Raw genomic sequence first — 26,865 nt, forward strand, 5'->3', positions numbered from 1 at the left:
AGACTTATTAGAATAGATAGACAAGCTAATAAAATAGATAGACTTATTAGAATAGATAGACAAACTAATAAATAGATAGACCTATAAGAATAGATAAACATCTAATTAAATGGATAGACTTATTAGAATAGAAAAACAAACTAATAAAATAGATAGACTTATTAGAATAGATAGACAAACTAATACAATGAATAGACATATTAAAATAGATAGACAAGCTAATAAAATAGATAGACAAACTAATACAATGAATAGACATATTAGAATAGATAGACAAGCTAATAAAATGGATAGACTTATTACAATAGATAGACAAATTATTAATTAGAATAGAAATATAATTAGAAAGAAATAGATAGACTTATTAGAATAGACAGACAGTGTAAATTATAGAGTATTTGTTCATTGGTCATAAAAATTAGTGAAAGAAAAAGAAAGAATTAGGATATTAGAAAATCAAGAAACCTTTTTAAAAAAAGTTTTTTAAGTCTTTTGTAATATCACTGACGGACCAAGTAAGTTGTATCCTGGATGCTTTTTTGTAAAAAAAAAGAAATTAGCAGTATATTTTAAACTAGCGGCTACGCCCCTACAAGACTCTAGTGGCACTTTAAATGTTAGTTTTTTTGTTGCGTTCAAGTTTCTACGATATGTTGCGTAAGAGTCTCTTTATAGGATACCTTGTAATGTTACGTAGGAGTCTCTATATTTAAAATAAAAATTTCGATTTATTATTATTTCTCTTGGGAGGGTGGTGGTACCCTTCCCCGAAATAGTTATAAACCTTCCTGGGACCTATGAGAAGCTACCCTGTTCAGGAGAAGCCAATCGGTTCAGCGGTTAGCGAGATCCTTCGGTACAAAATAACACACAGACACACAAACATCCTGTTACTTTAGTATAAGGATGTCAGCCATGAAATATACATCTCCTTCATTGCTGTACGGACTAATTAACAGACGGAGAGACAGACAAAGTATTCTAGTAACTTTATTATTCTGTGTGTGTGTGTGTGAATTGACGCATGGAGAGTGATCTAGTAACTTTATTATTCTGTGTGTGTGTGTGTGTGTGTGTGTGTGTATTGACGCATGGAGAGTGATCTAGTAACTTTATTGTTCTGTGTGTGTGTGTGTGTGTGTATTGACGCATGGAACAGGTGTCTTGTGTTGAATTAATAATAATAATATTATTATTCTTCAGGGATATAAAGGGATAAGACAATAGCCAGTCAATTGATGTACATACCCAATTATTATACCCAAAATTACCCCTTCTTTAGATTACAATTACAAACGTTTGGACACCCAACTTAATGAACCAACTAATTTAAATTCAATAAGTGCCCTAAGTTGTTAAGCAAACGTAGAAGAAAACGTTATTATAAAACTTTGGGGACTAGTGCGATAAAGAGCCCATTGTTCCTCCCCCCCTGATTACTATAATTGTGTGTGCCCAAGCTCCGTGTCATCCAAACTAATTCTAATTAAAAATTAATAATTTGCTTTAAATTCATAATAAACAAAGATGACAACATCCATAAAATCACATGTAGAGTGTCATAACTTAGTAAGTAGAAGAAAAAAATTATTCTATTAAAGAAAGTAGTAAGCTTTTTTTGTTTTTTTGCTTAATGTTTCTGTAACAACTGAACCGATTGAGTTTTCCCTTTTATGGAAGCTTTTTACAGGACACTATATGACTTTATATTAAAGAAATTAAACGTCAACACGATAAAGGGGTAAAGTACGCTTTTTTTGTCTGTAACGAGGGATCTCACTAACTGCTGAACCGATTTAGTTCTCTTTTTCAAGGAATCTTCAAATGTGTCCTCGTCCTAGGATGGTTTAAGGCTATTTTGTTTCCAGATTTATGAATCTTCTAAACCAATTGAGTCATAGACGTCCAAGGGGGGGGGGTAATGGGGCGATTACCCCCCCCCCCCCCATTTAAAATTTACCCCTACCCTGGGGGTACCGTAGGCACCCCCAACCATTTAGGAGGGGGTATTTACCCCCACCCCCCCAAAAAAAAAGCTTGGACGTCTATGAAAGGGGTAAAGTACGCTTTTTTTGTCTGTAACGAACGATCTCATTAACTGCAGAACCGATTTAGTTATCTTTTTCAAGGAATCTTCAAATGTGTCCTGGGATGGTTTAAGGCTATTTTAGTTCCAGATTTATGTCCCGGGATGGTTTAGGCCATTGTTTGCCCTTCCATAGCTCATAAGATACAGAGCCCCTAGATACTACGGGGGCAGCCGCTAGTTTAGTAAATAGGAAGAACATAGTTCATCAAATATTAATCAACAAAATGCCAGAAATTTATGAAAACATTAACTCTGTAAAATTGAATATATATACATATTAATCAAACTTAATTTAAAAAGTAAAGTTTTTATTTTGTAATAATATGATGTCGACGTAAATTTTTAAAAAAGTTTGCTTTCTAAAAATTACATATTGTTTTGTTAAAAGAATGCGTTTTAACTTAAATGACGTAAAAACTTAATTGTACTTTCAAAAAAACCGGACGCCTAACGAGTAAAAAAATTACTATACAAACGAGAACAAATATGTTTCGTTGATTTCGATGTTTAACCCTTTACGTCCGAAATAATTTTTATCGTTTAATAGACAAAAGACAATGTAAATTAGTTTTTCTTTTTTTTCTAGATATTCATCTATCTATCTATAATTTATATGTATATCTAACTAGTATCTATCTATCTATCTATATTGGCATTAACTTAAATGCAAAATTCCATAAAACAGATGTTGTTTAAAGGCATACTTACTTTTAAAATTGTTACTTGTTGTCCTAGGAATATATATTCCAAAAATCAGATGAATAGGTTATTATATTATACTTATATTATATTAGCGACTTCGCCCCTAGCCTCTAGGGGCTTTGCCCCAAGAGGTTTTCGTATTTTAGATTTAAAAGAAAAATTTAAAAAAAAGAAAAAATTTTTGGGGGGGGGAATTTTTATTTTTGGAGAGAGGGGGGGGGGGTAGTCAACCCAACTATTTTAATTTTAATTTTAAAAAGAAAAGAAAAAAATGGGGGGGGGGGTATTTTCATTTTTTAGGGGGGTTGGGGGTGTCCCACCCCCTAAGAAAATAGTTATGAACCTTCCCTGGACATATGAGAAGCTACCCTGTAAAGGAGAACCCGATCGGTTCAGCGGTTAGCGAGATCCTTCGCTACAAACAAACAGACAGACAAACAAACATCCTGTTACTTTAGTATAAGGATATACAACTATTTTTGCATTGCTTCCTTTTAGTATAGTGAGCTATCCGTTAGAAAAGCTATACTTTTAAAAATCGAAATAGAATCCTAAGTTATATATCACATCGAAAAAATGACAGCATTTCGCGGATGTTAAAATGAAAAATAATAAGAATAAAACAAGTCTTGTTAGTCCTGAGGGGCCGAAGGCGAATGTTGACAAAACTTGTGTTGATTTTAGGATTTTTATATTATTCTCTATTGAAAATTGTCTGTAATACGATACTACTCATGTTTTTTCAGTATGGCGGAGTACTTGTTCTAATCCAGTGGTTATTTATCGGTTTCGAAGTCTAGAAAGAATAATTCTAATAACAAGAAATAAAAAAGAAAATAATTCAAATAAAACATCAAAGAGTTACAAACAAAAAGTCAATTACTACCATTTTTATCAATATACAAAAAAAAAAAACATAAAGGAAAAGGTTTTAGAAATAAATAATGAAGTCTTGGTATGGAGGGGGGAGGGGGGGGAAGTAAATGGCACCAAATTTGCGGCGACGTTTGACAAGTTTTTATTAACTGGACAATTATTTCAATTATACTCACCCCTCCCTCTTCCTATTGAGGGGTGTGGAAGGGGAACCTCCCATTTCCAACACTTTAATTTCCCCCACCCCTTTATAAAAAATCTTATTCCCACTTCCCTTTTTAAATCACCCCATGTTTCTCCGTCTGAGTTGACCGCTCTGACTCAATTAAATTAGCCTTCTTCCTCTTTTAAAGGGATTGGGAGGGGGGAATAGAAACCTTTCCCTTTCCAACAGAAAATACAATCATCCCCGATTAAAGAAAATTTTCTTTTTAAAACAAATTCAAATTATAATTAGTTCAAATTCAGATTTCATTCTGATAAGACATATAAGTAAATATCTAGAGTTAAAATAAACAATAATCTCCAAAAATGACCATGGACTTTGCTCTGCCACTGAAGGACATCCGCGACCTGTCCAGCTACGACGTGGAGAAGCTGCGCTCCCTGCTGCCGGCCAACCTGGTGCAGGCGGACACACACAACAACACAGAGGCCGCACAGCACCTGGAGGTCATCCTGCAGGCCATACAGTATATCAGGGACCTACAGAATAAGGTCACAGGTTCGAGTCATCATCAACGTTTTTAAAAAATAGTACCTCCAAAAAAAAGGTTGTTAAATCAAGGTTCTTCAGAGTCATAAACGTTTCAAAAATTAGAACCTACAGACAAAGGTTATTTAAATCAAAGTATATTAGGTACCTACAGAAAAGGTTACGGGTTCGAATCCTCTACAATTCGCACCTCCAGACCAAGGCTGCTGAATTAAGTAAGTCAGCTTTCAAGAATTAATTTCCAATTGGCCAAACCAAAGTTTCGTCAAGAAATGAAATATACAAATCAACAAAATATAATTTCTGTGATAAAAATTAATATAAATTATAATGTTTTGATGTAAATAATGTGTATTATACCTAATGTAATATTGTATTAATAAATTTAATAAAATTAAAGTTACAAAATATTATCTATCAGTTTTTTAATCTTTTCCATGGTTAGAAAATCTCAGTCATAGAGAAATATTTCCATTATGGCTTCGAAACCTATAAATATCCACTGGATTTAAACTGGTTCTCAGTCTTACTGAAATCAGGGAGTAAGGGAGGGGACAATGGGCAATTAATTCAATATAAGAGTTATCAAAGAAAGGGCATGAAATACAGTTTAATCCAATAAATTTGTAGGAAATTATAAAGGGATTGTTAATTGAATAATAGATTTCCATAGCGTCATGTGAAGTGAAATCACAACTTATTTTTGATGAAATATATTGATGTTTTTTTGTGTGATTTTTATATTAAAAGATTATTGGACCCGGCCAGCTGCTAGCAAGAATATGACTGCCCCTTTTTATTCTGTTTATTTCCCTTGCCCCCACCTCCCTTCTCCCCGTCTGCTACATTCCAAACTAACACAACGAGTGTTTATTTCCCTTCCCCCCACTTCCCTTATCCCTTCTCCCCGTCTGCAATATTCAAAACATACATAACGAGTAGCGGCATTCTATGCGCAAGTCCCCAAACTCAGTCAGAAACTGCTAAATTCTTGCACATTCCCTTTAAGCCAGTCCCCAAAGTCTGAGACTCCTAAAAATTGAATATTCGATCCATTGTCCCCTCCCTTACTCCCTGTACTGAAATAGCATTTATAGCATCGTATTACAGACAGTTTTACACAAATATTTTTTTTTTAAATTATAGAATTATACCAGTTTTGTTATCCAAGGACATCGGCCTCTTCAGGCTAACAAAATTGGTTTAAATCTTTTAAATTTTTCATTTTGATATCCGCGGAAAGCTGCCTACAATACGATGCGATAAATAACTATCCCATAAACATTCTTTCTTATATTTGTTGCGATACTTATGGAAATAGATATTCGAGGTTTCGTGTTTTTATCACTTTTTAAAATAGGTTTTTTGAATTCATGACTTACTTATTGTTTCTCCCGCAACCGTGGCTCAACACGCAGGGAGTAAGAGAGGGGACAATGGATCGAATATTCAATTGTTAGCAGTCTCAGACTTTTGGTACTGGCTTAAAGGGAATGTGCAAGAATTTAGCCGTTTCTGACTGAGTTTGGGTACTAGCGCAAGAAATTTTTCTAGTAATTAATTACAGAATGGTTACGTCAGTCTGATATACTGGTAATCTAATTTTCAAATGATTGCTTTTTTTAAAATCTTTTTCTTCGAGTATAGTTTATTTTTATTTAACACCCCCTTTACAATTTCCTCCAAATTTTCTTGATTAATCTGAATTTCATAGCCTTTCTTTGAAAACTCTTAAATTGAATTAATTGCCCATTGTCCCCTCCCTTACTAATGCTGCAATGTCAGGTGCAGGAGTAGGGGAAATGACTTTGTTCCAAAAAGGCACTACTCATTACCTTGTACAATTACGACTCCAGACAAAGGTCGTGCAATCAAAGGGTTAGTTGTCTAGAGAAAGATACGGTTCAGAGATGCACCAAAATAAGATCTCGTGGGGTTTCCCGTCCTCTTAACTTATATGACTTACGTTTATAACGCATTGACGAAAATATCTAAGTGTAAAGTAATGGCGCTAGAAACAAGCAAAAAAAGTGTTTTAATTTTGACTAATTTTATTTAAGTTTGTTAAAACTAACAATTTTCTACTGTAATTATTATCATAATAATATTATTATAATAAAGTAAATAAGCACAAATTTTCAAATATACAAAAACAAAATTAAAAAAAAAGAGCCAAATAATAATAATAATGCAACACACTCTAGCGTCTATAAAATGTACTAAATTGTTTCACTAGTTTAATTTCTTGGATCTTGTGCAGTTCACAGTAAAATGTTCCTGGTAACGATTATCTCCAAAAATCTATGAATTTTAATTAAAGGCTGCTAGCTGCAAAACGGCTGAATGCACATGGCATGCTGGGACACCTAATAAGAAAGACTATGAATAATCTGGAATAGCCAAGATCCCATAATGCACAGGGAAAGCTTCACTGAAAAAAACGCGTAAAATAAGTCTTTTTCGAGCATTATTGAGTGATGCATTTGTAGGCCTTCTATTATCAGTTGACATTTTGTACGTTCCATCGTTTGTCCGTTAGCAGCCTTTAAAGTTCTTAGATTTTTTTGGGGATTATCGTTACCAGGAACATTTTACCGTGATCTGCACAAGATCCTAATTTCTTTATATTTACAACATCAAGCCTAATATTTTTACCTAAAAACAAACATCTTTTTTTATAATAATCACATTTTTTGTTGTATAAAAAATTACTTTATAATTACATACACTATTAAAAATAAAATAAAAAATGCCCTTACAAATTTTCATATTTTTACTTCAAGAAATGGTTTTTATTCAAAAAAAAATGTCTAACTAGAGCACAAAGTACATTAATAATTTTCAAACAAATGCTCTTTAAACTAATATTAGATATCATAAGAATGAATAGCATACTCAGAGAGAGAGAGGGAAATATTGAGCTATTTAAATTTTTTAAATCGTGTATTATTTCATATTTGTTTAAATTTAAGTCTTTAGAATATGAATGTTCTTTGGGGTTTTTTAAAGCGAAGCTTTTCTATAATTAGGGTCGGTCCGTCCGAGATAGATAGCTTTTATTCGTTAATTTAGGCATGTTAGAATTGTCCTATCGATTTCAAACTTTGCATGATGATTCCTGTAGTAGTTGGGTACGATTTAGAAAGCGTAGCAACTCTATAATCATTACCACGTCCGTACGTCCATTTTAAACATGTTGATTTTTCTACTTTTTTAACAACAAATTTTCAAGTGTTTTAATTATCCGTTTGATCTGATTTTTGGTATATTGATTCCTGGGACAACAAAGAACAATATTATAAGCGATGCAACTCTATAATCAATCCAAAAATGTAAGTATGTCCATAAACATTATCCTGTTTTTAAGCAGTTTTTCAACAAATTTACCTACAATTTTGATTCGACATTTATACATTTATGTTCCGATTTTTCAGTTCAGATACTATACAAGTGTTAATGTCCGTTTGTCCTACCGGTTCAGTGCTTCGCTTTTATAAATATTGTCATCCTTGTTAAAGAGGGTTTAAACTTTAAAATACACAAAAAAATCATGATTAAATTGAATTAAAATCGCTCAATCTCATTCCCTCTCCATGGGTTAATTTTCTATGTAAATTTTCACAATTATTATACATTATACATTATCGTTTATTATTATTTGAAATTAGATATAATACCTAATCTTTTCATGAATCCTTCCAATCCTATAATATAAAGTAGTAAGCGTTTTTTGTCTGTCCCGAAGGATCTCGCTAACCGCTGAACCGATTTTGTTCTCCTTTACAGTGAAGCTTCTTATAGGTCCTGGGAAGGTTTTAAACTATTTTTCGAGAGGGTGTCTTAACCTCCCTCTCCCCCTAAAAATAAGGGGGGGGGGGGGAAGTTCTGACACATTTGCGTAAACCTGGTGTATAGGCTTCATCTTTAGACTGAGAGGATAGGTTATTAGGGATAAAATCATTCTTATATGATGAATTTCCCCCAGATTTAAGATTTTTTGGATAGGCCTCCAGGTTCCGGAGCTCCAGGCCTCCAGGTGGTCTCTCTACAGGTAAAAATGAAAAAAAATTTTTTTTTTTTAAGAGTTAGATGTCAGCTTATGAGACAAAATATGTATGTTTTTTCTTCAAATATGTGAATAACAATCAAAAAGAAGCATATTTTGTTTTATATTTAGGCCTGGAGCTCCGGAACCTGGAGGCCTATCCAAAAAGCTTAAATCTGGGGGAAATTTATCATATAAGAATGATTTTATCCCTAATAACCTATCCTCTCAGTCCAAAGATAAAGCCTATACACCAGGTTTACGCAAATGTGTCAGAACTTCCCCCCCCCCCTTTTTATAACTCTTTGGAAACTCAAATTTTAAACAAGATCAGGTCGACTTTTTCTTCTCCTACCAGTGCAGTGCCCCTAGAGGCTTCTAGGGGCGTATCCGCTAGTATTAAATTAAAGTAAAAAAGTTAACTAGCATACCATTTTTGTAGTTTACAAAATACTTGCCTACTGAAACATTTTTAGTATGACTTTGAATCCGATTAATATCCGTTGGATTAGAACCAGTTCTCAGTCATACTGAAAAACCATGTGTAGCAACGTAATACAGACAATTTTCCACAAAAATAAAAATCATAAAATTTTACTAGTTTTGTTAGCCCGGGCCTTCGGCCTCTCAGAGATAACAAAACTGATTTTAGTATTTTTCCTAAAATTTCCGCGGAAAGCTGTCTATAAACTAGTGATAAATAACTAGGTAGTCTAATAACCAAATTTTAAAAAATCTATATCTTATCCTAGTTATAACTAAAACAAATAAGATTACAATAACTAAAAAACGTGCTTAAAAATAAAAGAAAAATAATTTTCAATGCCCGAAAAAATTGTTTAATACCTATTCAAGATGTAAAATGGCATATTTGTAATTATCACTGGCGTACATTGGTACAACCAACCCAAATTAAAGGTAGTTTCACGAAACGCATTTGAACTTAATTTAGTGAACCGCATATTTTTTCCTAGTTAATGGGTTAAACTACATTTATATAGCATATATTTGAAATAAATTCAATTTTCTACCACTTTTTAAAGTATCAAGACTTGAAAATTGTCTTTTTGTGATATATGCAATTTAAAAAGACGATTTTCAATATATCAATTTTTTTCATTATTGAATTTGATAAAATAAAATAAATAATATAAAATATTTTGCTTTAATTTGATTAAAACTATATAAAAGTAGAAGGATGTGTGTCTATTTGTTAAGTAACAATAGTTTTTAAGTTTATTATATGGAAATAGACCGTTGCAAAATTATAATATTACTTTAAAAAATCATTTTTAGCTAGTCCGGAGCCGGAGCCGTTTTTAACGAAAAATACGGCTCCGGATCCGGCTCCAACAAAAATGTTGCTGCTCCCGGCTCCGGCACCCTGATTTTAAAAACTACGTGGTAGAAAATTGAAATTCTTTCAAATATATGCCATATAAATGTAGTTTAACCATTTAACCAGGATAAAATATGCGGTTCACTAAATTAAGTTCAAATGCATTTTGTGAAACTACCCCTTTTCACTAAAAAAGGAAAAACGTATTTGTAATGTCTTAGGTTGGGTTTGGTTGGGGCGAGAGTGTATGAAGGAGCTCTGCAGGGTTAAAGTATCCGGTAGGGGCTGAAACAATCAAGTTAGAGGGGGGTAGGGGTCCTACTAGTGATATAGAAGTAACTAATCATCCTTTTAAAAATCTTAATTACTAAATAAATAGCTTAAAACCAATTAGAAATACTCAATTATCATACTTATATTTACAATAAGGCTTTTCTATTAAGTACAAAAAAAATTCAGAATTTTCGACTACAATAAGTTGTTTTATAATAATATTCACTAAAAATTTTCTTATTTTTATACAAATAAAATATAAAAAATATGGAGATTTTCCACCTAAAGCTGTTATTATGTCTCTGTATAATCTTTTGTAAGATGCGCCTCTATGTCGACCCTAAAGTAGAATATAATGTTATTTTCTCGAATTCATTCGAATCCGGTGGATAGGAACCGGTTCTCATCCATACGAAAAAACTATGTCTAGCATCGTATTATATCCAACTTTCTACGAATATAAAAGTGTACAATCATAAGATTAAAATCTTATAATTATACATTCTATATCCGCGGAAAGCCGTTTATCATAAGATTAAAACAGGCTTTTTTAGCCGGTGCCTTCGGCACCTAAAACAGGTTTTAACCTTATAATTGTACATTCTGTATCCGCGGAAAGCTGTTTATAATACGATGCGAGAAATAACTATTAAACAAGTTTTAGTAAAAAAAAGCAGGAAGGGAGGGGATATTGTTTATAACACTAGTCCCCAAAGTTTTACAATAACGTTTTCTTATTTGTTAGCTTAACAACTTTGGGGACTTTAGTTTAATTTTGATTTCAACCACTAATTGTTAAGTTTTTCTTCTTTTTTTTCAGCCAATGAATAAGAGTGCCCGTTTACCAGTATAATTTATAGTCATATGTCCCCTACCTCATAATGAAATTTAACATTGTCATAATCAGTGATTTATTGATCAAACAATCGTTGCTAATCTTTGCATTTATATCGAAAGTCAATACGTTCATTTTCATCATAATTTATTAAGCGCAGCAACTGTATAGTTATAGCTAACCTGCAAATTGGACACCGTTTGTTCTGTCCCAACCACTGGTCCACACATTCTACGTGGAATAGATGCATACACGGTAATCTTCTCACATCTTCATCAACCTAGAGATAGATAGATAGATAGATAGATAGACAGACATCCTAATTATTGATAAACATATTCTACGTGGAATAGATGCATACACGGTAATCTTCTCACATCTTCATCAACCTAGAGATAGATAGATAGATAGATAGACAGATAGATAGATAGATAGATAGATAGACAGACAGACTGACAGACAGAAATCCTAATTATTGATGCCCACATTCTACGTGGAATAGATGCATACACGGTAATCTTCGCACATCTTCATCAACCTAGAGGTAGATAGATAGATAGTTAGATAGTTAGATAGATAGACAGGCATCCTAATTATAGATAAACACATTCCACGTGGAATAGATGCATACACAGTAATCTTCGCACATCCTCATCAACCTAGAGATAGATAGATAGATAGATAGATAGATAGATAGACAGATAGATAGATAGATAGATAGACAGACATTCTAATTATTGATCCACACATTCTACGTGAAATAGATGCATACACGGTAATCTTCGCACATCTTCATCAACCTAGAGGTAGATAGATAGATATACAGATAGATAGACAGATAGATAGATAGATAGATAGATAGATAGATAGATTGATAGATAGACAGACAGACAGACATCCTAATTATTGATCCACACATTCCACGTGGAATAGATGCATACACGGTAATCTTCGCACATCCTCATCAACCTAGACATAGATAGATAGATATAGATAGATAGACATACAGACAGACATCCTTTTTATTGATCCACATATTCTACGTGGAATAGATGCATACACGGTAATCTTCGCACATCCTCATCAACCTAGAGATAAATAGATAGACAGATAGATAGATAGATAGTTAGATAAACAGATAGATAGACATATAGACAGACATCCTAATTATTTATCGACACATTCCACGTGGAATAGATGCATACACGGTAATCTTCGCACATCTTCATCAACCTAGAGAAAGATAGATAGATTGATATATAGATAGACATCCTAATTATTGATGCACACATTCCACGTGGAATAGATGCATACACGGTAATCTTCGCACATCTTCATCAACCTAGAGAAAGATAGATAGATTGATATATAGATAGACATCCTAATTATTGATGCACACATTCCACGTGGAATAGATGCATACACGGTAATCTTCGCACATCCTCATCAACCTAGAGTTAGATATATAGATAGATAGATAGTTAAATAGATAGATAGATAGACAGATAGACAGATAGACAGATAGACAGATAGACAGATAGATAGACAGACAGGCATCCTAATTATTGATCCACACATTCCACGTGGAATAGATGCATACACAGTAACCTTCGCACATCTTCATCAACCTAGAGATAGATAGATAGATAAATAGATAGATAGATAGATAGACAGATAGATAGATAGATAGATAGATAGATAGATAGATAGATAGATAGATAGATAGATAGATAGATAGATAGATAGATAGATAGATAGATAGATAGATAGATAGATAGATAGATAGATAGATAGATAGATAGATAGATAGATAGATAGATAGATAGATAGACAGATAGATAGATAGATAGATAGATAGATATACAGATAGATATATAGATAGATAGATAGATATACAGATAGATATATAGATAGATAGACAGGCATCCTAATTATTGATGCACACATTCCACGTGGAATAGATGCATACACAGTAATCTTCTCACATCCTCATCAACCTAGAGATAGATAGATAGATAGATAGATAGACAGACATCCTAATTATTGATCCACACATTCTACGTGGAATAGATGCATACACGGTAATCTTCGCACATCTTCATCAACCTATAGATAGATAAATATGTAGATAGATAGACAGATAGATAGATAGATAGATAGATAGATAGATAGATAGACAGGCATCCTAATTATTAATGGAATAGATGCATACACGGTAATCTTCGTACATCTTCATCAACCTATAGATAGATAAATATGTAGATAGATAGACAGATAGATAGATAGATAGATAGATAGATAGATAGATAGACAGGCATCCTAATTATTAATGGAATAGATGCATACACGGTAATCTTCTCACATCTTCATCAACCTAGAAATAGATAGATAGAAAGAGAGACAGATAGATAGATAGATAGACAGGCATCCTAATTATTGATCCACACATTCTACGTGGAATAGATGCATATACGGTAATCTTCGCACATCTTCATCAACCTAGAGGTAGATATATAGATAGATATATAGATAGATAGATAGATAGATAGATAGATAGATAGATAGATAGATAGATAGATAGATAAATAGATAGATAGATAGATAGATAGATAGATAGATAGATAAATAGATAAATAGATAGATAGATATATAGACATACAGACAGACATCCTTTTTATTAATCCACACATTCTACGTGGAATAGATGCATATACGGTAAACTTCGCACACCTTCATCAACCTAGAGGTAGATAGATAGTAGATAGATAGACAGGCATCCTAATTATTGATAAACATATTCTACGTGGAATAGATGCATACACGGTAACCTTCGCACATCTTCATCAACCTAGAGGTAGATAGATAAACCGAACTAAGTAGCCATTACAAATTTCATTTTGGGACTTTCCCTTAAAGGGGCTAGTGGAGCAAAAGACCCCCTAACACTAAAATTTTAAGTCCTGAGCCTATTTTCAGAGATATTGAGACGATTTTTTTAATGAAAACACTTTTTAACAAAACCGAACTAAGTAGCCAATACAAATTTCATTTTGGGACTTTCCTTCTATGGGCTAGTGGAGCAAAAGGCCCCCCAAACACTGAAATTTTAAGTTCTGAGCCTATTTTTAGAGATATTGAGACGATTTTTTTTTAATAAAAGCATTTTTAACAAAACCGAACTAAGTCGCCATTACAAATTTCATTTTGGGACTTTCCTTCTGGGGAATAGTGGAGCAAAAGACCCCAAAACACTAAAATTTTAAGTTCTGAGCCTACTTTCAGAGATATTGAGATGATTTTTTTAATGAAAACATTTTTAACAATACCGAACTAAGTAGCCAATACAAATTTCATTTTGGAACTTTCCTTCCAGGGGCTAGTGGAGCAAAAGACCCCCAAACACTAAAATTTTATCTTCTGATTATTTATTTCAGTTATTTGAAAAAAAATTTCATTAAAAAAATCAGCCATAATATCTTTAAAAATAAGCTCAGAACTTAAAATTTTAGTGTTTAAGGGTCTTTTGCTCCACTAGTCCCTAGAAGGAAAGTCCCAAAATAAAATTTGCAATGGCTACTTAGTTCGGTTTTGTTAAAAATATTTTCATTTAAAAAAATCATCTCAATATCTCTAAAAATAGGCTCAGAACTTAAAATTTTAGTGTTTGGGGGCCTTTTGCTCCACTAGTCCCTAGAAGGAAAGTCCCAAAATGAAATTTGTAATGGCTACTTAGTTTGGTTTCTTTAAAAATATTTTTATTAAAAAAAATCGTCTCAATATCTCTAAAAATAGGCTCAGAACTTAAAATTTCAGTGTTTGGGGGGCCTTTTGCTCCACTAATCCCTAGAAGGAAAGTCCCAAAATAAAATCTGTAATGGTTCCTTAATTCGGTTTTGTTAAAAATGTTTTCATTAAAAAAATCATCTCATATCTCAAAAAATAGGCTCAGAACTTAAAATTTTAGTGTTTGGGGGGTCTTTTGCTCAACTAGCCCCTAGAAGGAAAGTCCCAAAATGAAATTTGTAATGGCTACTTAGTTCGGTTTTGTTAAAAATATTTTTATTTTAAAAAATCATCTCAATATCTCTAAAAATTGGCTCAGAACTTAAAATTTTAGTGTTTGGGGGGCCTTTTGCTCCACTAGCCCCTAGAAGGAAAGTCCCAAAATGAAATTTGTATTGGCTATCTTAATCTTCATGCCATTTTTAAAAAGGTATAAAACGTTGTTCTAGCTTAACTGTGGCCCAAATGAGAGCCGCTGTGTCAAGGAGTAGCTTTAAAGATGGGTTAATTTGGATCCTGCTGTTACTCACTCCTTAAGGATATGTGGCCTCCCAGCAGCCCCGATCTTAATCCAATGGACTTTTGAGCCTGGAGCGCCATTTAAGCATGAACCAATAGACGCGCCCATACCAAGAAGCCCTCTCTCACTGCTCCTATCATGGAGAACTTCGCCTGCTTGAACAGGGACATGGTGACCAGGGTCGGCGGGCGGTTCAGGGGGCGGGTAGAGGCGATGATTGAGGCTGGCGGCGATTTTATTGAATAATCTAATAGTCATATACCTAGTTTGCTTTCCAGTTTTTAAAAAATCCATAAAATCTTTAAAATTGACGATTTTATGTTCATTTGTTTAAAAATAAGAAAAAGTCCGGATTTATGTGGCGCACCCTGTATATATGTAAATAGATAAGTGAAAACAGATAGTGAAATATCCTAATAGATAGATAGCTAACATACATTTAGATAGAATATAAAACAAAATAATGGAATAGTCAAACGTACCTCAAACTCTGACAAGCAAATTGTACACTTGTCGCCTTCCTCATCTTCTTCCGTCTGCGGCGGCGGTTCATCGCCGTTATCCGCCGCTGCTGTCGCCGGCTGCGGCACAGTACGCTTGATGTACTTGTGAGGGAAGGTGTTGCGCTCGATGCAGTTTCTGCTGGCGCCGCGGGTCACGCTACCGTTCACACTGCTTGCCACGATACGCATACCCTCCTTGAATATAATGGATATATTATTACTTGGATGTTACACCAGATTTTCATGTACTCTAATGAAGTAAAACACGCAGCGGACTAAATAACTATTCCCCCCTTCTATATCCTTTACCCCATCCTCTCCACTCCTACTTAATGAATGAACTGACTATACAGTGATGTCCATGTTAGCAAGCTAAATTTAGGGAAAAAATTTCCTGTCGTATTATCCACGTAAATTCAACATCAATTACAATAATAATGTATCCTTATCTAATAAAAATTAAATTATTACCTAAATAGCTCAAAAATACTTGTGATCCTAATATATTTTTGTAGAAGATATAAGTTAGGTATAAACTTATAGGGATAATCAAAAATAAAACTTTATTACTTTGCTCGCTGGGGACATATGATTTATTGTTAGCTAAAAAGTAAGTCGGGCATCTCATAGATTGTTGAAACCTATATTATATAAAAATAATATCGTCACAACAGAAACAGAAGTATAAACTGAACTTACCATTCTGATGAAAGTCATAGGATCCATCCTACTATAGTCCATATGGTGGCTAGGCACCAGCATTCCAAACTCGTCACGCGCGGTCATTGCGGACAGGTAGTGCGGCGGCGGGTTACGCGACCACGGGTGATAGGGCGGCGGCAGGCCGTGCACAAAGCCGCCAGCAGGCGGTGGTGGCGGGTTTGGTACAATGTGCCGCAAGTGCGGCCCGCGGTTCATCGAAGCCTGCGGACACCGGCGGTAGCGGCCCATCGGGTCCTCGTACAGGGCCGCGCGTTGCGGCGTCTGCGGCTGGCTGTGGATATGCGCCGGAGGCGGCGGCAGCATAACCGGTTCCGAAACAACTGAGGTGCGTACTGATGAAGCGCCCATACTTCTCAACGACGGAATCTGAGGGATGGATAGGGTCGACGGTATTCTTGCCGCATGGCCGCGCTGGCTGTTCTGATGGGCTGCGGGAATTTGGTGCGGGTGGTGGTGAGAGGATGAGGCGCCCCCACTGCTGCTTCTTACCAAGTCTTGCTGCGTTAGTCCGCCGTGCATGTAAGAACCGCCGCCTTGGTATATACGTAAGTATTGTCTCTCGGTTGGGGAGGCACCCAACTGCACGGGTTCCTCCTAAAAATATTGGTTGAAAAGTTTTGACACTAATAGTTTGATAACTTATCAATTAAAAATTAATCAATAAAAAGTACCCAAAGTTTTTTATATAATATTTTATTTAAATCCCAAACAGTCGCTTCATGTATAGAATGACTGGAGATATATTCTATTAGTTTTTATAATACTAGCGGTTGCGCCCCTAGCATCTAAGTGAACTGTATTCGAACATTGTTTTAAAAATGTACATGCAAGGGATCAAATCGATAAGACAACTGAATTAATTCGATAAATGTATTTCGTAATTAAAGCCGATTAGGGGCGGCAGAATTAGCAAATACTACACTTTCCCCTCCAAAAATGACAAAATGCCTACTTTCTTCGAATTTTTTGATGATATCTTTACCAGGCCTTATTTTAAAACTGTAAAAAAAAACAATCGATCACAATTAAAGTACTTGAAATCTTGGAGATAGACCCCATAATTTTAGGGCTTTATAGATGGGACATGTAAAGTAGAGTGGGTCGATTTTGGAATATCACATTAGTAGACATTGGCAAGGTTTTCTGAGCCAATATAAAACCCTGTGAAACTTGAAAGAGGTTTTTTAATCCAAAAACAACGGGCGCGCGGGGGGTGTAAAATGTGCCCGCCCCCTTATAAAACCAAAAATTGAAATTCCTTCAAACACAGGCATGTTGCATATCAAAATGACCGCATTGAAATGCTGATTACATATCTGAAAACCGTTTTGAAAAATATTGATTCAGTCTGAAATGACTTTCAAATAACCTACCAAAATTAACAATCTTGACTAAATCAGCTGTTTTTAGGTACTTAATGAGATCTTATTCGAACTAGGAGCAATATTTTTCAAAACGGTTTTCAGATTCGTAACCAGCATTTCAATGCGGTCATTTTGATATGCAACATGCCTGTGTTTGAAGGAATTTAAATTTTTGGTTTTATAAGGTGGTGGGCATTTTTTATACCCCCCGCGCGCCGGCAGCTATAAGAGCCAAGTCACTTTTGAAACTTGAATGGGGCTTATCATACATATATATATGACTTCCACAACTTATGATAACAGTAAAATCTAAAAAAAGGGGGAAATGGGCCCACCCTAGTAAAGACCTTTCTACACACCCTAATATAATTTGGAATAATATTAGACCCATTAAACATCCAGAACTAACGGGTGTATCTTTATTGTTTTCTTATTGCTATTGTTTGAGCGTGAATTAGATTAGCCAAAACCAAAAGGGGTAGTTGCACGAAGTGCATTTAAACTTAAATTTAGTGAACTGCATATTTTTAAAGTTCAATAGCTTAAATTACATCTATAGGACATATATTTGGAAGCATTTAAATTTTCTACCAAATAGTTAAAAATATCAAGACTTGAAAATCATATTTTTGGACATATGCAACATAAATGACTTTCCTGTTTTCACAAAAACAGCTTGCTGACTATTTTAGTGGTGCTAAATTGATTGCTGCTTATTGTAATACAAAATTATATTTATGTTAGATAGTATTTTAAAACTAATGCTTGCAATAAAATTTGTTAAATGCACTTCATGAAACTATCCCTTTTAGCCTTTTAAAATGTTTTTAAAAGTCACCTGAGAAGCTGTTGAAGGTCCAGGTATTGGTCCCATGCCAGCAGATGAACCTGGCATAGCGGGTACCTCTACCAGCTGATCAACTATAGCCGCTACATCATCTGGCTGTTGAGAAGACGATGGGCCAGCCGCTGCTGCAGCCGGTGAAGCTGTTGCAGACTGACTTGCAGCTGCGGCCGACGAGGCGGCTCGCGGCATAGTCATCTGATAGCGCATCTGTTCCTGGCGGTTCTGCTGCATGATCCACTGGCGCTGGTGGCGCGGATGCATGCGCGACACAGCCCGGATGAGGCGGTGATGGTTATGGCTGGCGGATGCGGATGAACCGCCGTGGGCCACGGGCGGCATTACGCCTGCAGAGGAAGAAGAGCGGTGGGCTGGTGGGGGCGGATGTCCACTAACATACCCTAAACATAGTTTCATTAGGAATTTGATAAAATCAAAATATATCTTCATGTCTTCTTGAAGTTGCATTTTTATTAAAAATATGTTGAAAAGCATTCTAACTTTAAAATATTTATAACTTCTATTTATAATGTGTACGTCCGTTTATTTTGCTTACAATTAATAAAAATTATTTACTTTATTATTATTATTAACAAAAACTGCCTCATTAAAAAAATATTTTTAAAATAAACAACCATTGAATATACCAAGCTAAAACTATCCATGCATACTAACCCAAAACATTGTGTTTTTTTATGAGAACTTTTTTGAAAGCAATTTTACCCCACTTATAGTTATCAGAATTTAATGATTAATGGCTTATTATCTTCGTTTTTTAATGCAATTAACAGAACACCAAAAAAATATTTCATTTTTTATTTAAAAAGTATAGTAAAATCTAAAATTCAAAACTTAGCAACATCTAAAAATGTTTTTAGCGCATTTTTCTTATGCTCAAATATTCAACCTTTTGCAAGAATGGCTGCTAAACACTTCAAAGTTGAGATATAAGAGCTAAAAATGTATACAGATACTATTAGGGACATTTACTAGAACATATCAAAGTTTGAAGGTTATATCTCAACCAGGGAGGGAGTACTGGCCCCCCAAAGTCGACTACAGAAAATCCAATTTTTTTCTTGCAAAGGGTAGAAGATTTAGGCATAAGAAAAATGCGCTAAAACCATTTTTAGATGTTGACACCTAAGTTTTGAATTTTAGATTTTACAGTACTTTTTAAATAAAAACTGAAATATTTTTTTGGTGTTCTTAATTGCACTAAAAAACGAAGAAAATAAGCCATTAATCATTAAATTCTGATAACTATAGGTGGGGTAAAATTGCATTAAAAAAAGTTCTCATAAAAAAAAACACACTGTACTTCTAGAGAGGGAGGTGACAATTGGCTGTTTATTACAATAGTCCCCAAATTTTTATAATAAGGTTTTCTAATTTGTTAGCTTAACCACTTTGGTTAGATTTTGATTGGTTGATTCATTAAGTGTTTAAACGTTTCAACCAGTAATTTTAATCTACAGAAGAAGAATATTTGTTTATTATCATTGGAGAAGTACATCAATTTATCCGCCATTGTCTTATCCCTGTAGATCCCTAAATGATTTCACTAATAAAGCTCTTGCAAGTCTAATTTATAATGTTATTATTTATGTAAATACATAAGCAGGTACTTTTTTTTTACAAATGACAATTGTTAAAAAAGTAGTTGTGTCACCAAAAAAAATCTTACCTAGCATAGCAGGGGTAATTTCATGTTGACCATGATGTCCGCCGCCAGAGCAAGGACACTCAAGTCCGCTGGCTCCGCCGCTGCCATGAGGAGCTGGCGCCGACATTCCATGATACGGATGGTGATAGCTGCAAGGATGAAAAAAATCCGAGGCGGTCTGCCATTGGTGATGGTTGGGGTGTCGCAGACGGCGCGGCCGAAAATTGTCCGGCACAAGCGGGTCGCCGCCGACACCCAGCATACCCTCGAGGGCGGCGGTCAGGTCGTGACTGCTGCTACTCCCCGCCCCCTGACTTGACGACGTGTAGGCGTGGTCGTGCATTGATGAGGGGTGGTGCGGGTTGTAATGATGATGGCCACCCAACAAATGATGATGCTGGATGAGTCCGCGGCGGGACATTGGCGGCGGCGGCGGATGAACGGAAGAGGCCGATGCCACAGGCGACTGGTTGCTATCACTGGCGCCCGCAGGGCTGTCCGTTATGTCAATGCTTTGTGTAGATGATGGGAGGAGTGTTGATGATTCGCCCACAATGTCGTCAATTTCTAGGGATATTTCTGGTGCGCCACCATGCTCTAGGGACTCCCCACGGCTGCTGGAGGGAATGATTACTGTTTCAGCAACGTTGGCCCAACCCTCTTCGTTGTCAACCTAGATAAAATTATTTTTTTTTAATGTTTGCATAATGATTGAACAAAAAATGAGTAAAAGCAAGGATTAAAGTGGTTGTCATTGTCTAATCAAGTGGATTTTTACAATACTAAAATATAGAAAGTATTAGTTTTTAAGAGACTTCTGCCTTTGAATTGAAAAAGCTGCCTGTCTCCTTCCTTCTGATTTTAAAGCTTCGCTTTTATGGATGTTGTCATCCTTGTTTTATGATAATTTTATTACCCCAAAACTAGGTGTATGTTTTCAAGAAATAAAAACAGAGAAAAAAATTAAACTATCTAGGTATTAGGCAAAAACAAATGAAAATAAAAAATTTAAGTTATCTTTCTGTTAATGACAAAAGTGTTACCTGGACCTGAACTTTCTTGGAAGCGTTGACAGTAACTTCCTCCACAGTTATTTCATCATCAGTTGTATTCTCAACAGTAAGATCAACCTCAACAGGTAGGACCTTGGCCGCGCTACCAGCCAACGATTTACCCTTGTTTTTCCGCGAAATTTTCACAATTTTAATGTCTTCATCCGAGCTGATGGCGTCTGTGTCTGAATCAGATGAGAGACAGTCCAGCTGCAGGTCAGGAGCCGCCAGGACGTTGTTGTTGCTACTGCCGCTGCTGCTGCTGGCGGCGGATGATTGGCGGTTTTGCAGTCCGGAGGGGCCAGGCTGTGGCTCAGCCGCACTACTTGACGAGGCTGCAGCTGCTACCGGTTCGGAACTTTGAGATTTTCTCTTTTTCTCCTCGCGTTTGTCTGACTTGATTAGGTTGGCCGCAGCGGCTGGGGCTAACGTAGAGCAAACAAGGTCCCGCAGGGCTTCCTGGCTATACGCAGCAGCTGGGGTTCCAGCCGAAGGCGTTGACGCTCCGCTACTACTCGACGATGAAGAGCTGCTGGCCATTAGTTGGCTGCCAGAATCTAAGCTGCTGCGACTTCTGGTCATTCGTGAAGGACCTTGGCTAGGGGCTAACGTTGAGGCTGCAATTGCTAGTGAACTTTTATAACGTTTTGATCGTCTTTTGCCGCCTTTTCTAACATTATCATTGCTGTTTTTAGATTCATCTTGTTCTTTGTTGTCACTTTGAAGCTCTTGGTTGCTGCCAGAATCAGTTTGAATATCCAGAGAGTCAAGACTAACTACATCTTCAGATATCTCGTTGCTACTTGTAGATTTATCCTCAGAGATATTGTTATCAGACTTTTCATTTGAGGTGCAGGCGCCGCCATTTTTGGCTTTTGAAGATTGTTTGCTCGATGAAGGTTTGACGCAACTTTTTGAGGAGTTTTTATCAGTGTCTTGTGAAGATTCTTGTGAGGATATTTTGGCGGATTCTTTTGCTGTCTTTGAGGAAGTTTTGTTGTTTGATGAATCTGAGGAGTTTTCTGTTGATGAGTTTGATGATATTGAGGAAGAACTGGTTGTTTCTGTCAGGTCTATAGATTCAGATGCTGCTAGGCTTGAAGACGCAGCAGCTGCAGCCGCTAAGCTTTTGGAGCTGCCACTTTGTCGGGCCAACTTTGGTGGATTTGGTGTGTTTTCTTCGGCGTTGGCGCTAGTATTATTGTCTTCAACTGCTAACCTACTGGCGGATCGTTTTCTAGCCGCTAAACCGCTATTTGTAGCAGCTTCTGCTAAACCGGCAGCTGCCGCAACCGCTGATGGAAATAAGGTCAAGTCCGGCGGCGTGGAAGTGCTTGCATTGCGGACTGTTACATGGCGGCTAGAGCCGCTTGGCTGCTGCAACGTTGATTCGTCTCCAGATGGACTAGGCACATAGCTTTGTCGGTAGCCGTTAGCTGTGTCAGAAATATGTTGCAGGGAAGGATTGTCCAGAGGGAAAGTGTCCGGGTCAAATGCGTCCAGGTTATTGCGCTGGTGATACGGAATCGGCGGATTATTGGCACAGTTGCGAATATCTTCAGCGGGGTGGCGCACGGCACGCCGCAGCTTTGGCAAAGGCGGATAGCGGCGGTTGTAGGCGCCGTTCATTAGAGCGCTCGCAGGGCGCGCTGGAGGTGGGGCGTGTTGGGAGTGCGCCGCTGCTCGTTCGTACGCATCGTGGAGGTGATGGCGGGGATCGGCGGCGAATTCGTCGGAAAGGCGGTGGGAGGACAGGTAATCGTTATGTGGGGAGTAGGTGAATGAGGTTTCGGGGTAGGGCGGGGGAGGGTTTCTACATTGCATTCGGGATCTGAGTTAACATTGACAAGTTTTATTTTTTATCATTTTATTTCCATTCAAACTTTAAAATTTGATTAAAATAAACAGGTTTAGAATATCATTTATCAATTGTAATTAAAAGTAACGACAGCATGACGAATAAATCAATTTAATTTACAACCCTTTTTAACCCATCTTAATATAATAGTAGCGACGAGAAATTTACATGAAATAATAGGATAAAAGAAAAATTATCTTTTATTGCTTAATCCCTGTATCTTAAGAAAATTATGCAAATAAAAAATGTTTAAAATAACTTTGTTAATTATGATAGATTATTATCACGGATTTTAAAGAGGAAATAATCAAACTAATTTAAAATTAGATAAGAAATACATGTGTTGTATAATGATCTTAATATATTATCTATTAATCTATAATACCTAGATACTAAGTATTTAATAGATAAATAAAATTATTATGTATGTATTACTCATTTAAAACTTGCAGCATACAGTTGAAATTAGAGATAATATTAGATTACGTAATATGTATGTATATTTATAAGTTTTCAAAAAGAAAAAGACAAAAAACATGAAGTTACTCTTGAACCATAAAAGTTACAGGATCTTTGTCTGTCTACACCGAGGATTATGCTAACTGTTTAACCGATATGGTTCTCCTTTACAGTGTAGCTTCTCATAGGTCCTGTGGAGGTTTATAACTATATTTAGGTATGGTACCACCACTACTGCTCCCAACCAAGTAAAATAACCCCTAGAAAAAAATACCCTTGAAACTTTTTTTACTTTAATATAGAAATGTGTTAAGTTTCTTTTAAAGTATGATATATTGAACGTGTTTTTTATTAAAGTATTTATAGTATGCTATCCACAGTAAAATGCAATTTTTGTCTTAGTTTTAAGTTTTTTGGATAGATACAATGTCCCTTACCTTATTTGTTGGCTTAAAAATTTGGGTACTTTAAAATTATTAGTGTACAAACTTTTTTAAAATTTACAGAAGGGATAATTTTGTATCTAATCATTGGATATGTGTATATTTATGTATCGTACATCTTATCCCTTTAGATCCTTGGCGAAACTATATTGATCTATACCTAGAGTAAGATGTTAATAGCGCAGCTACTCTATAATTAAGTTCAGCAGGTACGTTAAATATAAAGTTGTCAATGCCTGTGATTATGATAATGATATCTGTGTTGTGGGATGAAACACTCTGGATCTGACCAGGCCCCGCCGTCAGGGTCCTCCCGGGGGCCGTGGTGGTGATGGGGTGGTGGCGGTCCTGAAAAAATCAAAGTTGTTAATACAAATATATCAGGCAATTGTGTATTTCATGTTTTGTGAGTGTGACCTACCTCAACGAATCTAAACTTACCCTTACCTAACCTTACTTAAAACAAGCATAAAAGATTTATTTTTAAAATTTGGCTTCAGTCCTCTTACTAATGGATGGTTATGTATGATTTAAATTAACCTTTTTAAAGATAGCGCAGCAATAACTAATGAACCTATTTTTGCAGTTTTGATACTTTGTTTATTTGTCTGAAATAGAAATTTACCTGGGAAGCCCATATCAACTCGCCGACGGTTTGACGGATAAATCGGTGGCGGCGGACCTGGCGGTCCGTCCGCCTCAAACTCGCCAACCATTCCCGCCACCTCGTCCTCATCCCCGCTGTCTCCGCCGACATAAAGGTCACGTGGTCCACCGTCGTTTAATGGGTGGTAGCCGCCGTTCAAGTGATAGCTGGGGGGAGGTGGAGGGGCGTGTGGACCAGCGGGACCCCCATGACGATGGGATCCTGAAAAAACTTTATAGATTAAAAAGATGTAAATTAATCCTATAAAATTAATGATTATCTTTGTATAGGTTCAGAGCAGGTTATTAATTTTTTGAGGGGAAAGGTACCTCTTCCTTCTCAGGAGAAATCACCCTTGGAAAAGAATACACAAACCAAAAATGTTCCTTATTTTTTATCTTGAAACTGAAAGGTCTCATTTCCTCCTTCCCATCCCTCTAGGGTCATAGGCACTAGTTAATACAATATTTTCTAACAACATCAAATGGGAGAAAGATTGATCTAACAGCACAATACCTGGATGGCTGCTGTAGGCAGACTCATACAGATGATCCGCAGCCGAATCCGCCGATTCAGCCTCTACATCCCCGACCACCAAGCCGCCGGCTTCCGCCACCTTGCGGCTGGCCCGCTGCAGCACATGTTCGTCGGACCGACTGCCGCCACTGGCGACCCCGCCGCCGGACTCGAACTGTGCAGTGCTGTGGCCGGGCAGCTGCGGCACAGTGGGCGACACTGCTGGGCTCGAGGCCATCACATGTGAATTTCTATTTGGATTATTCACTCTGAAAAATAAATATCCTGGGTATTATGAAGTAGTAAAGTTTTCTTTTGTCTGAAGCTGAAGATCACAATAACTACTGAACCGACTGGGTTTTCTGTTTCAGGTAAGTTTTACATAGGTCAATATGTGATAAATTTATTTGCAGATGGAATGGTTTTGAGCTATTTAATTTTCTAGTCCCTCTCTCCCCCACAGCAATAAATTAACTCATCAAAAGGGGTAATTTGTTTATCTAGCTTAAAGGAAGGGGGAATACATTAATTTTAATTTGTCCAGTGTCCATCCCTTATACCTATTGTAATATTTATAATGCAAATAAACAAAACAAAATTAGAAGGTAATTTAGGGGTTGAAATAAAATAGATTTTTTTTTATTATTGAATTGCTTCGTTGTTATTAAAAAACTAATATAGGCCCTTAGATGGAAAGCGACCAATTTATCTTTATCTTATATACAATTATATCAAATGTTTAGTAATATTTTTTTCTTCAAAATTGTAAAACACGAATAAAATTTCAAATTTTAAATAAAAATATCTTTTTTTAATAAAATAAGGCTATAGAAATCCTTAAATTATCACAATAAAATGTATAAAACGCAAAAACACACTTATGTAACAATAAAAATTTATCACTTGTAGCAAAACTAATTAAAATTTAACTAATTTTATTGATTTATTTTCAAATAAATCTATTTTTATCACTAAAATTCAGCTTATATAACCTGAAATTTGATATAAACTAGCTTGGAACAATAAAAATGTATTTGTAGGTGTGCTGCATATTAATTAAAGCACTCTCTCGCAAGCATTTAAGTATTTTTTTAATAATAAAGTATCACTCTATTGCATACTAATCAGTAAGGCAGGTATACACAATTTAGGATGGTCATAATTTCCCAGACATTTTTTCCTTCAAAAAAAAATTTTGTTTATGTAATTTTAACGTATTTATTTGTTGTAACATTTTAATTTATATTCTGGACAATTATAATAAAACTTTTTTAATTCAAACTCAATGAAAAACATCATTTAAAGGGGGAAAAAAGTCCAAAATTTTAAGGGGAAAATATGACATTACGTAAATTGCCCGTAGCCAGAATTTTATTATTTGATATGAGATAAAGCAATACAATAAACCGGTTCTGGACTCCTCTCTGAACTAGACGAGACAGCTACCGCAATTTTTTCTCGCATTTGCAGTCACTGATTTATTCTTTTCATATTTTTTTCTTCATTTTATTAAAATTCTGAAAAAAACAAGTAAAAAGGAAATAATTTTTTGAGTAAACAAAGATAGCTCTAAAAAAAGTGAAAAATTAAGCCAGATTATCTTAAAATAACAAT

General features: G+C 35.6%; 2 protein-coding genes across 2 annotated transcripts in view; both read right to left on the bottom strand.

The window, feature by feature from the left end:
* MED18 (mediator complex subunit 18) overlaps positions 1-26,865 on the bottom strand; it is a 550,858-nt gene that overhangs the window by 274,545 nt on the left and 249,448 nt on the right. The window lies entirely within an intron of this gene.
* LOC145317859 (uncharacterized) overlaps positions 9,814-26,865 on the bottom strand; it is a 266,488-nt gene continuing 249,436 nt past the window's right edge. The window contains exons 2-11 of the mRNA XM_080159130.1: positions 25,252-25,519; positions 24,715-24,957; positions 24,326-24,437; positions 21,321-23,160; positions 20,299-20,950; positions 18,606-19,012; positions 16,380-16,997; positions 15,660-15,875; positions 11,057-11,154; positions 9,814-10,379 (exon numbers count right to left, since the gene is read on the bottom strand). Coding sequence (XP_080015256.1) covers positions 10,334-10,379; positions 11,057-11,154; positions 15,660-15,875; positions 16,380-16,997; positions 18,606-19,012; positions 20,299-20,950; positions 21,321-23,160; positions 24,326-24,437; positions 24,715-24,957; positions 25,252-25,489 — 4,470 coding nt within the window. The 5' untranslated portion in view covers positions 25,490-25,519 and the 3' untranslated portion in view covers positions 9,814-10,333. The remainder of the gene's footprint in view (positions 10,380-11,056; positions 11,155-15,659; positions 15,876-16,379; positions 16,998-18,605; positions 19,013-20,298; positions 20,951-21,320; positions 23,161-24,325; positions 24,438-24,714; positions 24,958-25,251; positions 25,520-26,865) is intronic.

Source organism: Acartia tonsa, chromosome 4 (assembly GCF_053477335.1).
Source record: "Acartia tonsa isolate MP-2025a chromosome 4, ASM5347733v1, whole genome shotgun sequence".
NCBI lineage: Eukaryota > Metazoa > Arthropoda > Copepoda > Calanoida > Acartiidae > Acartia > Acartia tonsa.